At 33.1% G+C, this 12,509-nt stretch overlaps 2 protein-coding genes across 2 annotated transcripts; one reads left to right on the forward strand and one right to left on the reverse strand.

Moving 5' to 3' along the window:
* On the reverse strand, positions 1–807 carry LOC140815305 (uncharacterized). Its single transcript, XM_073174430.1, has one exon. It carries the CDS (start codon positions 784–786, stop codon positions 112–114), a length of 675 nt encoding a protein of 224 aa, XP_073030531.1. The 5' UTR covers positions 787–807; the 3' UTR covers positions 1–111.
* Positions 808–5,857: 5,050 nt separating this feature from the next.
* Positions 5,858–9,541, forward strand: LOC140813992 (uncharacterized). The gene is made up of 4 exons (XM_073172834.1): positions 5,858–6,152; positions 6,409–6,630; positions 7,598–7,710; positions 8,925–9,541. The coding sequence occupies exons 1-4, from the start codon at positions 5,967–5,969 to the stop codon at positions 9,292–9,294; spliced, it is 891 nt and encodes a 296-aa protein (XP_073028935.1). The 5' UTR covers positions 5,858–5,966; the 3' UTR covers positions 9,295–9,541.
* Positions 9,542–12,509: the final 2,968 nt, after the last annotated feature.

Below are 12,509 nucleotides of genomic sequence, written 5' to 3' on the forward strand. Positions count from 1 at the left end.
ATAGATTATGATGTCTGTCTGTCTTTATTTTGAGAGGTGAGAAATCGGAACTGGAAAATCAAAACAACGATTGCATGTCGCTTAATGCTAGGAAAGTAACACTTGATTTAGCTACACCTCCAAATTTCTTGGCAAAACTTCTTGGATTTGAGATGTCTTGATTGCATGGCATTCTTTACATGCAGAAACAAACGACTTCAAGACCCTTTTGCCAAACCACGGTTTCACCCCGCCATGATCCTCATCGACCCTTTTCGATTTCCTGGATCCCTTTCGTTCGAGAACATGATCAGCTTTTCTTGACCTTGATCCCTGGTGCTTCAACACCGGTGCTCCCGCAATGAATTGCCATTTCTGGGAAGATCCGTATTGACACTCGTGAGTATTCAAAACAGGTGGCCTAACATGATGATACCTTTCTTTTTTCGCCATATTCGATACTTTTCTCAACCCGGGATTAGAGTAGTGATCAGTACTGGTGCTGGTTCTTGCGCTGCTGCAATTGCTGCTCCTGCTGTTCGTGCTGTTGCTGCGTGACGACATCAAGGAATCCTTATAACTCCCGGTGCTGCTTGTCCGGCTCGTGGATCTTGAATACGAATAGTTGTGATTACTTGAAGTTTGAATCGGAAAAACATGAGGCAGAAGTCTCCCATTAAAGAACAGATGATCGGCTGGAGAATTTAGGGAACCGGGCGTCGTAACACAGCCAAATTCGAACTGATCAGAAATGTTTCGCTGGCCCGGAAACGAGAACTTGTCATAATTTCTCCGGATATTCTCCATGAAATATTCTGTGCAGATGGGATGTTTTTGATGATTTTGGTGCGTGTATGACAAATCAAGGGTACCGGTAGTGATTTATATTAAAAATGTGGTCATCATATGACTTTTCAAATCTTTCCTCTATTTCAAAGAGACTATAATATTTTTGGTTATTACAAACATAAGTTACAAATTGCTTTACAAAATATATTTGAAATGACAAAATTATTTTCACTGCATTTTTTAAAGAGTTTTCCAAATAAAATACCAATATAAATAATGTATTTTGTAACTCAATTTATAACTCTAATTGTTCATGAAGCATTTTCATAATATTTTTTGTGTGAAATCTTGTATGCATGTTAGTAATTAGCTGTTAATTGTACTAAAAACAATCTCGCCAATTTCGATGTAAAAAAAGTGTCAAATTAATAGGAAACATCGAAGATAACTTGGATTGTAGTATGAAAATCACAACATTTTATTTTTTTGTTAAAAAAATATAAACAAAATAGAGGATCGATAGAGAATAGCGAAGCTGCTGAAGATTAAAAAATTGCATAGAAGAAGCATAAAAATAGACATTCTTAAGAAAGAAGGGCTGTCCTTGATTTAGGGGCAAAAAGAAAAGCCACATAGACCATGTAAAGCATAATCTACATATACGATATAATTAACCGATAATTTTTAAAATAATTATTTTTTATGCGTGCAATGCGTTTATATATATAATATATATATATATATATATATATATATATATATATATATACACACTCTGTGCTAGTGCTCTTGTCACTTCACACTTCATGTGTGAGAATATTTTTTATATAAAAAAAATATTGATAGGGATTGACACATCTCACATATAAAGATTCGTGTGACTGTTTCATAAGAAACCTACTCTATCATTAAACATATCAAATTTAGGTTGTAACAATTTTTCGAACACTTCAAATCTTGAATCTTCTCTTTAATTACTCCATACCACATAACATAGATCACAAATGTACGCAAACAATAAGTAGACGTGCACAATCAAGTCTAGACGGATGAATTATATTGCTTGAAGATTTATATTAAATATTGAATGAAATCAAAATTAGACAACACATGCACCATAATTGATCTCACGATGATTTGTGCAACTTTTTAGATGAAAAATTCATATCTTTTGTTTAAACAGTTGAAAATACTGCCCGAGTGATATTTTTTGTTTTAGAATTTCGGGTTTATCACTGTTTTTCGAATGGGCAGTATCTGGATCCAATTTTGAAAGCAGAATGAGCTTCTTGCTTCATGGGTTTCCATTTTTGTGGGCTTTACTTAATATATATATATATATATATATATATATATATATATATATATATATATATGTGTGTGTGTGTGTGTGTGTGTCTATATATACTATCTATACTATATTATTAAGTGTGAGAACATCATAATAACTATCTAGAGAAGACACAAACTTTTTTTCTCAGTTTTACCCTATATGATAATAATATTACACTTTTGTTTTTTTTAAAAAAAAAATTCAACACACTTTTATTTTTATTTTTTATTTCAACCATTCAAATAAATTGGCACCAGACACACCGGTTCGAATCGGTAATACGTCAAAATTGCAATTTTTATGTGGTAAAAAAGTGATGTCTCGTTCACGACGTTTGCTTTTCTTGGAATCTGATGTTTGCAGTGCAGCTTCGTATGTTGGGTACTATTCAATTTTGACATCCTCTCGTCTTATAAAATTAATTAATTGGAGAGAGCGATACAATTCTATGCGGGTATTTTTCTTCTTAAATTTTCATTGGATAATTGACATTTTAAAATTACTTCGTTTGTTCACTGACTTTTTTGCTTAAGGTGTAGGATTGTAGTTTTTTACTTAGTTGTTTTATGCCTTATGGTATCTCAGTTTTCCATTGATTTGGTAGCTTTTCATAGTATAATTGGAGAATGTGATGATTAGCGCATTAGTTCTATTGGGTGTAGCTTAATGTATGCTTAGCTACAAACCTTAGTGGAACTAACTGTATACTCTTGCGGAAAATGTGTGTCAGTTTCTAAATCTCATCATCATGATATAGTTCCAACCGCTCTATCATACCTACCTAACCAGAAAAAAAGTCTTCCTATAGAGAAAATTGCATCTACATCTGACAGTATATATTGTTTCCATCAGGTGTACTGTTAATATAGGAAATCACAACATCTTCTTTGACGGGAAATCTTAGAAATGAAGAACTCTAATAACCAAGATAGGATCTTTCAATATCAACGGGCTATTTCATCTTCTTTTCTTGCTCTCAAACATTATCCCAGTGATCGTAGGTTCTATCACATCATGTGTGTAAATCTTGACAGATTTGACACGTCGTTGCTCGAGTCAGTGATATATAGGAAAATATAAGTAGCATTTCATATTTTTTACTCACTATCAATTTATTTACCCATTAGCCTTCACTCCTCTAACTTGGGATTTATTTGTGTCTTACTGAATGACTCGCTTCAAGTCCTATTAAGTCTGGCTGTGATCTCTACTACTCCCTTCAATATACTATGCATTCATTTTCTTATTTATCCCACTTTGCAAATTAAAATGTCATATTATTATAGTCCATAATTTTGGAATTTTGTATCTCTTACTCTGCTATCCTGCTTCACGATAACTCGGTAATTTTTTGATTCACCGGACATGAAATGCATGTACTTGTATTATCTCCTAGATGGAATTGTCCACTACATTCTCCATCCTTAAAAAATCTTCTCCACCTAATTATGCCTTCTACCAATCTTCACCATCATTTCTACTCTATCGAACGTTGGGTTCCGGATCCAACATTCCTGTTTTGTTAGGAAGCATGGTGATAATCTTAACTTTATTTAGATTACTAATGTCGGGCGCATGTTTTGCGCACTTGTCTTTTATTTTACTGAAAATTTTCTCTGGAGTTTAATCTTCTTTTTTTTGGTAATTAGTTTGATTTATAATAAAATAAGAGTAAGAATCTGCCGGCTCCAGAGATAAGAAGCGAGGGTGAATGAGCAAATGGAGAGTCTGTGATGACGATGGCTTTTGGTTGGACTAGAGAATGGAGCCATATATACATACATATATATATATATATATATATATGTGTGTGTGTGTATCTATAGTATATTATTAAGTGTGAGGGCATCATAATAACTACCTAGAGAGGACACCAACTTTTTTTTTTTCAGTTTTACCTTTATATGATACTAATATTACACTTTTGTTTTTTTTTTAAAAAAAAAATTCAACACACTTTTATTTTTATTTTTTTATTTCAACCATTCATATGTTGGGTCCATAGTTTTGACATCCTCTCGTCTTAGAAAATTAATTAATTGGAGAGAGCGATACAATTCTATGCGGGTATTTTTCTTCTTAAATTTTCATTGGATAATTGACATTTTAAAATTACTTCGTTTGTTCCCGACTTTTTTGCTTAAGGTGTAGGATTGTAGTTTTTTACTTAGTTGTTTTATGCCTTATGATATCTCAGTTTTCCATTGATTCGGTAGCTTTTCATAGTGTAATTGGAGAATTTGATGATTAGCTCATTAGTTCTATTGGGTGTAGCTTAATGTGTGCTTAGCTACAAACCTTAGTGGAACTAACTGTATACTCTTGCGGCAAATGCGTGTCAGTTTCTAAATCTCATCATCATGATATAGTTCCAACCGCTCTAGCATACCTACCTGACCAGAATACTGGGAAAGTAAATTGGCGTCGGATACACTGGCTCGAATCGATGGTAGGAAGTCAAAATTGCAGTTTTTATGTGGTAAAAAAGTATTGTCTCGTTCACGTCGTTTGCTTTTCTTGGAATCTGATGTTTGCAGTGCAGCTTCGTATGTTGGGTACCATTCAATTTTGACATCCTCTCGTCTTAAAAAATTAATTAATTGGAGAGAGCGATATAGTTCTATGTGCGTATTTTTCTTCTTAAATTTTCATTGGATAATTGACATTTTAAAATTACTTCGTTTGTTCCTGACTTTTTAGCTTAAGGTGTAGGATTGTAGTTTTTTACTTAGTTGTTTTATGCCTTATGATATCTCAGTTTTCCATTGATTCGGTAGCTTTTCATAGTGTAATTGGAGAATGTGATGATTAGCGCATTAGTTCTATTGGGTGTAGCTTAATGTGTGCTTGGCTACAAACCTTAGTGGAACTAACTGTATAATCTTGCGGCAAATGCGTGTCAGTTTCTAAATCTCATCATCATGATACAGTTCCAACCGCTCTAGCATACCTACCTGACCTGAAAAAGGAGACTTCCTATAGAGAAAATTGCATCTACATCTGACAGTATATATTGTTTCCATCATATATGTTGTTAATATAGGAAATCCCAACATCTTCTTTGACGGGAGATCTTAGAAATGAAGAACTCTAATAACCAAGATATGATCTTCAATATCAACCGGCTATTTTCATCTTCTTTTCTTGATCCCAACCATTGCTAGATGTGATTTCAAGAGTCGAACAAGATGAATACCATATAAAAGAGTCAAGACCATGCTCTCTAATAGAATATTTAACCGATCCATTCCAAACAGACCTAAATAGTATGAAAGTTCTAACAAGGAAAACCACATAAAGTACGACTTATTTGAATAGTCAACTATTGTAGAAGTAGGATTTTCGGGAAAAAAATAAGCACTTAAATAATATAATTCAACTGTACTATCTTTTTGATCATTGAAGAAAAAGTGCGAAAATAAAATGAAGCAAAGGGATCTGAATTGGACCTAAATGGGCTATCCATTTCTAGTCTACCAGTAAAAAAATGAAAGATTACTTGTCTTTTCTCTCGCCTTAAATTGCTAACACTTTCGGAGGCACACGTATTGTGTATATAACATGCTATTAATATAGTAAAAGAAATTGAGATAATTTAGAGCACTTCTACGATGAATTGAAAGTGTTTTGCATACACTCGGATCAGACCGGTATCCGGCCCAATTATTCTGGACCTGCAAAAAAGTTACAGCCCATACTTTTTCTTAATATTGGAATTGGCCCAATGAGTTAACTCTATATCCCGGGCCTATTCAAAAGTTGCCACACACTGTTTTGACGCCTTCGAATCTTCGATCACACCTACTCTCCTAGGTTCTAACTGGACTGACCGGGGTGGATTTGTCTAGTGGTTTATGGTTGCACCATGGCGGATATGCGGAGCGTTGGGGTGGTGGGAGGCGGCCAAATGGGCTCCGGAATAGCCCAACTGGCTGCCGTGAACGGCCTTGAAGTATGGCTTCACGATTCCGATGCCGGTGTTATAACCAGAGCCCACCAAACAATTTCTTCCAGGATCCAACGCCTCGTCTCGAAAAGGATACTCACTAAGGTCCCACGTTATTCTTAAGCCCAAGATTTCTGAACCATGAGTTGGTTATTAGCTGTTAACTTGTAGAATTTTCGTTTTCCCATTACAAATATGGGAACATGATTGTTTGGATTTTCATGTTTGCATTGGTTCTTTATAAAATTTGTTCCGGATTTAATCCTTGAGAGTACCTTGTTTGTTCAAGATAATTTTGAACATTTTCTGGCTTCTGCTGATTGTATGTGGTTTGTTGAAGTTTCAGCTCCATTTCTAACAGGAAAAAGGTGCCGAAGCTATAAGAAATTTGAGGTGTACTTCGACTTTGGAGGATTTCTGTTCTGTAGATATTGTGATTGAGGCCATTGTGGAGTCTGAGGAGGTTAAGAAGGATTTGTTCGCTAAATTGGATAAGATCGTTAAAAGTTCTGCAATCTTGGCTTCTAACACTAGCTCTATTTCTATTACCCGTCTAGGGTCTGCAACCAATCGCCCCAGCCAGGTTTCACACTCCACTTGACATTGATGTATTCTTTAGCGAATACTTTATGATGCGCTTGAAGTTGGCGGATTTCACCATATAAGTAGCATCATACTTGCAACTACAGATATTTTTTCAAATAAACAGAGTAGCTACATTCGGTTGAAATGGTATAAATGGTTGAATATGAGTCCAGTATGGCCACTTGATGAAAATGGACTTATTTGCCTGGATGAAAGATTTTTTAGATTCTCTACCCAACATAGAAATTTGCTGCATCCGGTTTTGCTGTTAATCTACCTTGATAAAAATGTCTTAACAATTGAATTGATTTATTGCAACAATAAATCTTGAAATCCTATGCTGACATTGTGAAAAGATCAGGATGATTAAGTGTAACATGCAAAAATTTCGGAGCTAAGTGAGGTGGTGTTAGCTGTCTGTCTTAAAATTTATGACAAACATTTTTTTGGTGGTCAAAGACACTGAAAAAAAGTTGTTTTGAAATTACATGATCATAGCAACCACATTGAGGCTATCCTATAGAATTTAAAAGGAGTAGTGGACTGATTTCCTGTCTCTCGACATTTATTTTATATGTTACTGTGCATCATATATTCTTGATTGCTTTTATTGGTGTACGACTCACCTATGTTCTCATACTTGGTCTATTGTCCATGTTGTGACTCCAAAATGAAAAGCATGTGATTGTTTCGAGCCCAATGAAAAGAGTACTTAATGTCTCTGCTAATCACATTGTAACTTCCAAATGATGCTTGGTTGTATTTTCCAACACTTTCTTAAAGATTTTAGAATTTGTTACTTAGGTATGTTTGGTGATTATCTGCAATGCTTTATCATAACGAACTTGATATTCGCTTAACCCTTTGCAATTATAATGATGCTTTGGAATTATACTTTTTAACTTTGGCATACTGTGTGCAAGTACCATTGAGGATACTTGTTTTTAGTTTTTTTTTAACTGCAGGTGATAGGAATGCATTTTATGAATCCTCCACCTATTATGAAATTGGTTGAGATTATAAGAGGAGCCAACACATCAGATAAGACTTTTAATACCACGAAAGTCTTGGCGGAGAGGTGACTTGTAGAATTACTTGAGCTTTATCATTGCTAGTATTATACTCACTGCTTTTTCTCCCCTGTCAACTTTTATCACTCATTCATCTTTACCAGTCAACTAGTAAGAATTACGTGCGCCGCACTTGAATAATGTATTAATTATAATATATAATAACAAAAAAGAAATTAAATTTCTTCACATCTATAATAGGAATAAAATAAGAAATGATTGAAATTTCAAATAAACTATTTTTTTTATATATATTACATTTCTAATAATACTTAGATCTTAAGTTACTTTCGATGAATGTGGATTACATTTTGAGCTTTACTATTCAATAACTATCTTTGACTTCTTTATATTGATGAGTTTAATTTTTAATAATTATTATTTTGTTTGGCAATTTCTTTCCACATTTTGGCCCCTAATGGCCCCTAATGGCATGTTAATTTACGCGAGTACAAACCTTAATTCATTTTTTTTATTAATAATTAAAATTTATTTTAAAAAGTTAAGTAAAAATATAAATAACTTAATATAATTTTTAACAGTAGTTAATTTTGTTATCAATGGAATACATTATATTCAAGTGCATTGGTTCTTATTTTCAAACCACTTGAATGTAGTTTATGTCGATAGATTAGGAGGAAATATCAAAGAGAATGTTGTTTTCAATAACCTTTTCTCTTTTTTCAGGTTATTATTTTGTACCAACTAAAAATTACACATATCAAGTGTAATGCTGCACTTATGATCACTTTTTAACTTTTCATTTATGAACATTCATTATGATTCATATCTCTCTACTTTTTCATTTTAAATCGCTTAAAAGTTTTTTTGTTATAAATCTATTCGCTTTTCAATTATAAACTTATAATCATAAATTTCGCATCCTAATTATTAACTAGTAATCAATAACAGTAGTAGTAAAAAAGTTAAATAAAATAATAGTAAACAAATATAATGAAATGCACTAATAAATCTCAACAAAAGATTAGTATAATGTTAACATTGTTTTTCATTTTTGGCAGATATTTTGTGCCATGCCATTTGTTTCCTTGTCTCAGAATTACTTCACAATTGACTGAAATCTTGGCATGAATAAGCTGTTATTACGTATTAGGTTTATAATATAACGCCTTACACTACCTTTCACCCATCCATCAAACCTTTTAAGGCTGCATCTATTTTTACATTCTCGCAATTGATTCAGAATCCTGTATTTTTGCAGGTTTGGTAAGAAAATTATTTGTTCACAAGATTTCTCTGGCTTCGTGGTTAATCGAATTTTAATGCCAATGATCAACGAAGCGTTTCATGCACTATATACTGGAGTGGCATCGAAAGAAGACATAGATGCAGGAATGAAGCTGGGAACAAATCATCCAATGGGACCTCTCGAACTCGCCGATCACATTGGACTTGATGTTTGCTTGTCAGTAATGAAAGTCCTCCATTCCGGGCTTGGGGATAGTAAGTACGTCCCATGCCCTCTCCTTGTGCAGTATGTCGATGCTGGTCGCCTTGGGAAGAAAAAGGGCATTGGTGTGTATAAATACATTAACTCGATTGAGAACATAAAGCCATCAGCTCGACTTTGAACACCCAGCAGCTTAAAGTCTCTATTATAATATTTCATTAGAAAGTAAAGATATATGTTCTTCTGACGTCTATCAACTTCTGCACAAATGTGTCCTTCACAAATGAAATAAATGTAAGAACTATTACGCGTGGATAGCTCCTCTTCTGTAACTTTCCTTGCTAGCAGAATCATCCATGAACTCTTGCCTGGCTTGAATGTTCCTTGTATGATATTTAAACATGGCTGGTTTAAAAAGGCTTTTGCATGATTGCATCATCGTGAATCCATAGCAATAATATCAACTATTTTCAAATTTTAGCTGTGATTTGCCTCGTTGTTATCTTTAGATTATTTGTTTTGGATCTGGAACATTAGCACGTTAGTGAGCCTATCTGGCCATCAAGTCCTGCCTTGGTTGGTTGTTATTTTCAGTCAAATCATTGTGGAAATTTTGTGTTAAACCGGACCGGTGTAGAATATTATTCCTTCTTCTTTAAGAATAATTCTAATTTTTCAAATTGATGTACACAAATTTTCTTTTCCCTACACCCAACCACTGTCTACTTCTGATCGAACTTTTGGTTGTTAGAAACAAAAAAATCCTGAACTGTAAATTTATTTTCGAAGTGTTGAAATTCCGAGACAAAACCCATTTAATTAAAACTAAGTGTTCATATCAATTAAACTCAAGTCTAATCATTTTTCTGACAATTATATATTTGCTGAATAATCAAATTTTATTATCGATGAGGCGATTTCGAAATTTTCCTTAATTGAATTTGACGTTCATTGGACTTTCCTGAGGAAACTAAAAACCCTGTGTATTTCATACTTGCTAGTTCTAGTGATGGCTAAGATTTGAATGCAACCCTCCACAGAAATTGCTTAGATTTGACAGCGTCTTGTGAGTAAATCTCTCGAAAGAAATGTCTTCTTTTTTAAAAAAAAAAATACATAGGATAATTCTCCTCGAAGTTATTAAAAATCCCAATCAAAAATTTGTTTCTTTCTTGTGATATGTCAACAAAATGTGTACACTCATTGGAAATGTGTACATCATGTGGAATGTGTACTAAAAAGAGGATAACAAAAAAAAATGGCTGGACCCAAATTTCCGAATCTCGAACATGAAACTAAGTCACTGCGGGTTTCATTTGGACCAAAGGATCCTGCGAAGTCGTAATTGTGGGACTAAGTTGGTCCCATAATGTTTATATAATAATAGATGAATGTTGGGTTGGACTGACTTGCAAACTTGTCAGTTTAAGCATAGGTTGGTATACGATGATAGTTATAAACATGGGATATATAATATAAGGATAAGTTAATGATAATATGGATGTAGGATATTATATTTAATGTTTTGTATGATTTTAATAAGACTGATTAAATTTATATATTAGATTGTAATGACAAAATTAACCTTATCATAATAAATTTTATAATTTCGAAGTTATTGCTTGAGTTCATATTTTTATGTGTTCATGTGCCGATAGTACTTGCATGATTTATTTATTTTTACTTAATTTTATATATTATATAATATGATAATTGAGCCCTTGATTTTTTGAGTCAAGTCGAATATCAATTTTTAAGGTTAATCGAATGATACTAATAATTTTATTGAGATTTATAAAAATTATTTATATAATTATCATATTATATAATATATAAAAATAAATAAAATATTTATTTTATTTTAATTTCTATCTACTAGCATAGATCAGCCCGTCATTTGGACGGATCGGAAAATTGTCAACTCAACCTACTTATTTGACGAGACGATGTATATCAACTCGACGGACCCAATCTACTTTGACGACTGACAACTTGTTACTAAATACCAGCGAGATGTGATACACGCGATGTATGTGATTAGTAAAAATAGATTTTTTTTAATAAAAAAATGAAAATTTATCAATTTTTTAAGTTGAAATAATAGAATCAATTTTTTGAAACTGAAATTATATAAGCTAATAGATAGGATGGAAAAAGAATTTTCAGTAAAAAAAACAATATAATAAAATTATGTTTAATTTGATAAAATGAAAAATATTTTAGAAAATTGAAAATTATATCATGATATCGTTTTATTAGTATGTGATATTTATATATTATTAATAGTAATAGATATATAAACCATTATGATAATTTTTTTAGAATCGAAAAAAAAACATTTAATTTGGGGTAAAAATTTATGTGAGACGGTCTCACAGGTCGTATTTTGTGAGAAAATATCTTATTTGGATCATCCATGAGAAATTATCACTTTTATACTAAGATTATTACTTTTTATTGTGAATATCAGTAGGGTTGACTCGTTTCAAAAATAAAGATCCGTGAGACCATCTCACAAGAGACCTACTCATAATTTGGATAGAGTCATTTAATTCAATCCTTTATTAGTGCCTGCCAGCCTAGAAATCTTAAAAACTTAAAGACAATAAAATCAAAGCAATTCTCGTTGCTGACCCACAGCCGAAGATACAACCAACCTACTCAAGAAGAGAATAATGCCGCTACTAAAATCTACGAAAACATAAAATTCCAACATTAAAATTTGATTGGCCATCCCACCACCCCTATTTGCTGTATTCTTCTTGGGTGGAGTTGGAATTTGAAAGTGATTTTTTCGGAATCCAATGATGAAAAGATATATTATTATATTATATATTTATCTTTTTTGCATGTACATATGAAATTAATTATATAAATAAATAAAGAGTAGACAGCAAAGAAAATAGAAAAGGCGAAGCCAAAGGTGCGATCTTTTCTTGCCATTCGTTGTCAGGAATAGCTTGATGCACAGAGAGGGGCAGGCAGAAAGGAATGAAGTTCTTGTTCCAGTGTCCGTGCTGTTCTTGTTTCTGCTTCATGAAACCTAACAAAAGCAAGCCGAAGGAGACGGGGAAGGAGAACGGAGAAGACGAACAAAAGCAAGCCGAAGGAGACGGAGAAGGAGAAGGAGAAGACGAACAAAAGCAAGCCGAAGGAGACGGAGAAGGAGAAGGAGAAGGAGGAGACGAACAAGGAGAAGGAGAAGGAGGAGGAGAAGAAAGAAGAGGCCAAGGCAGAGTGATGAATTCGTATGGAATTTATAATGAAGTAATATTATTTGTCATTCCCTTTTATATATCTTCTCTTTCTGTTTAAATATGTAAGTCGGTCGGCGATTTGGTACAGAATTATGAACTCAAATCTGAAAGATGTTCACTACAATATGTGGGTTTTTTG

This window comes from Primulina eburnea, chromosome 15 (genome assembly GCF_022965805.1).
Source record: "Primulina eburnea isolate SZY01 chromosome 15, ASM2296580v1, whole genome shotgun sequence".
NCBI classification, from domain to species: Eukaryota; Viridiplantae; Streptophyta; class Magnoliopsida; order Lamiales; family Gesneriaceae; genus Primulina; species Primulina eburnea.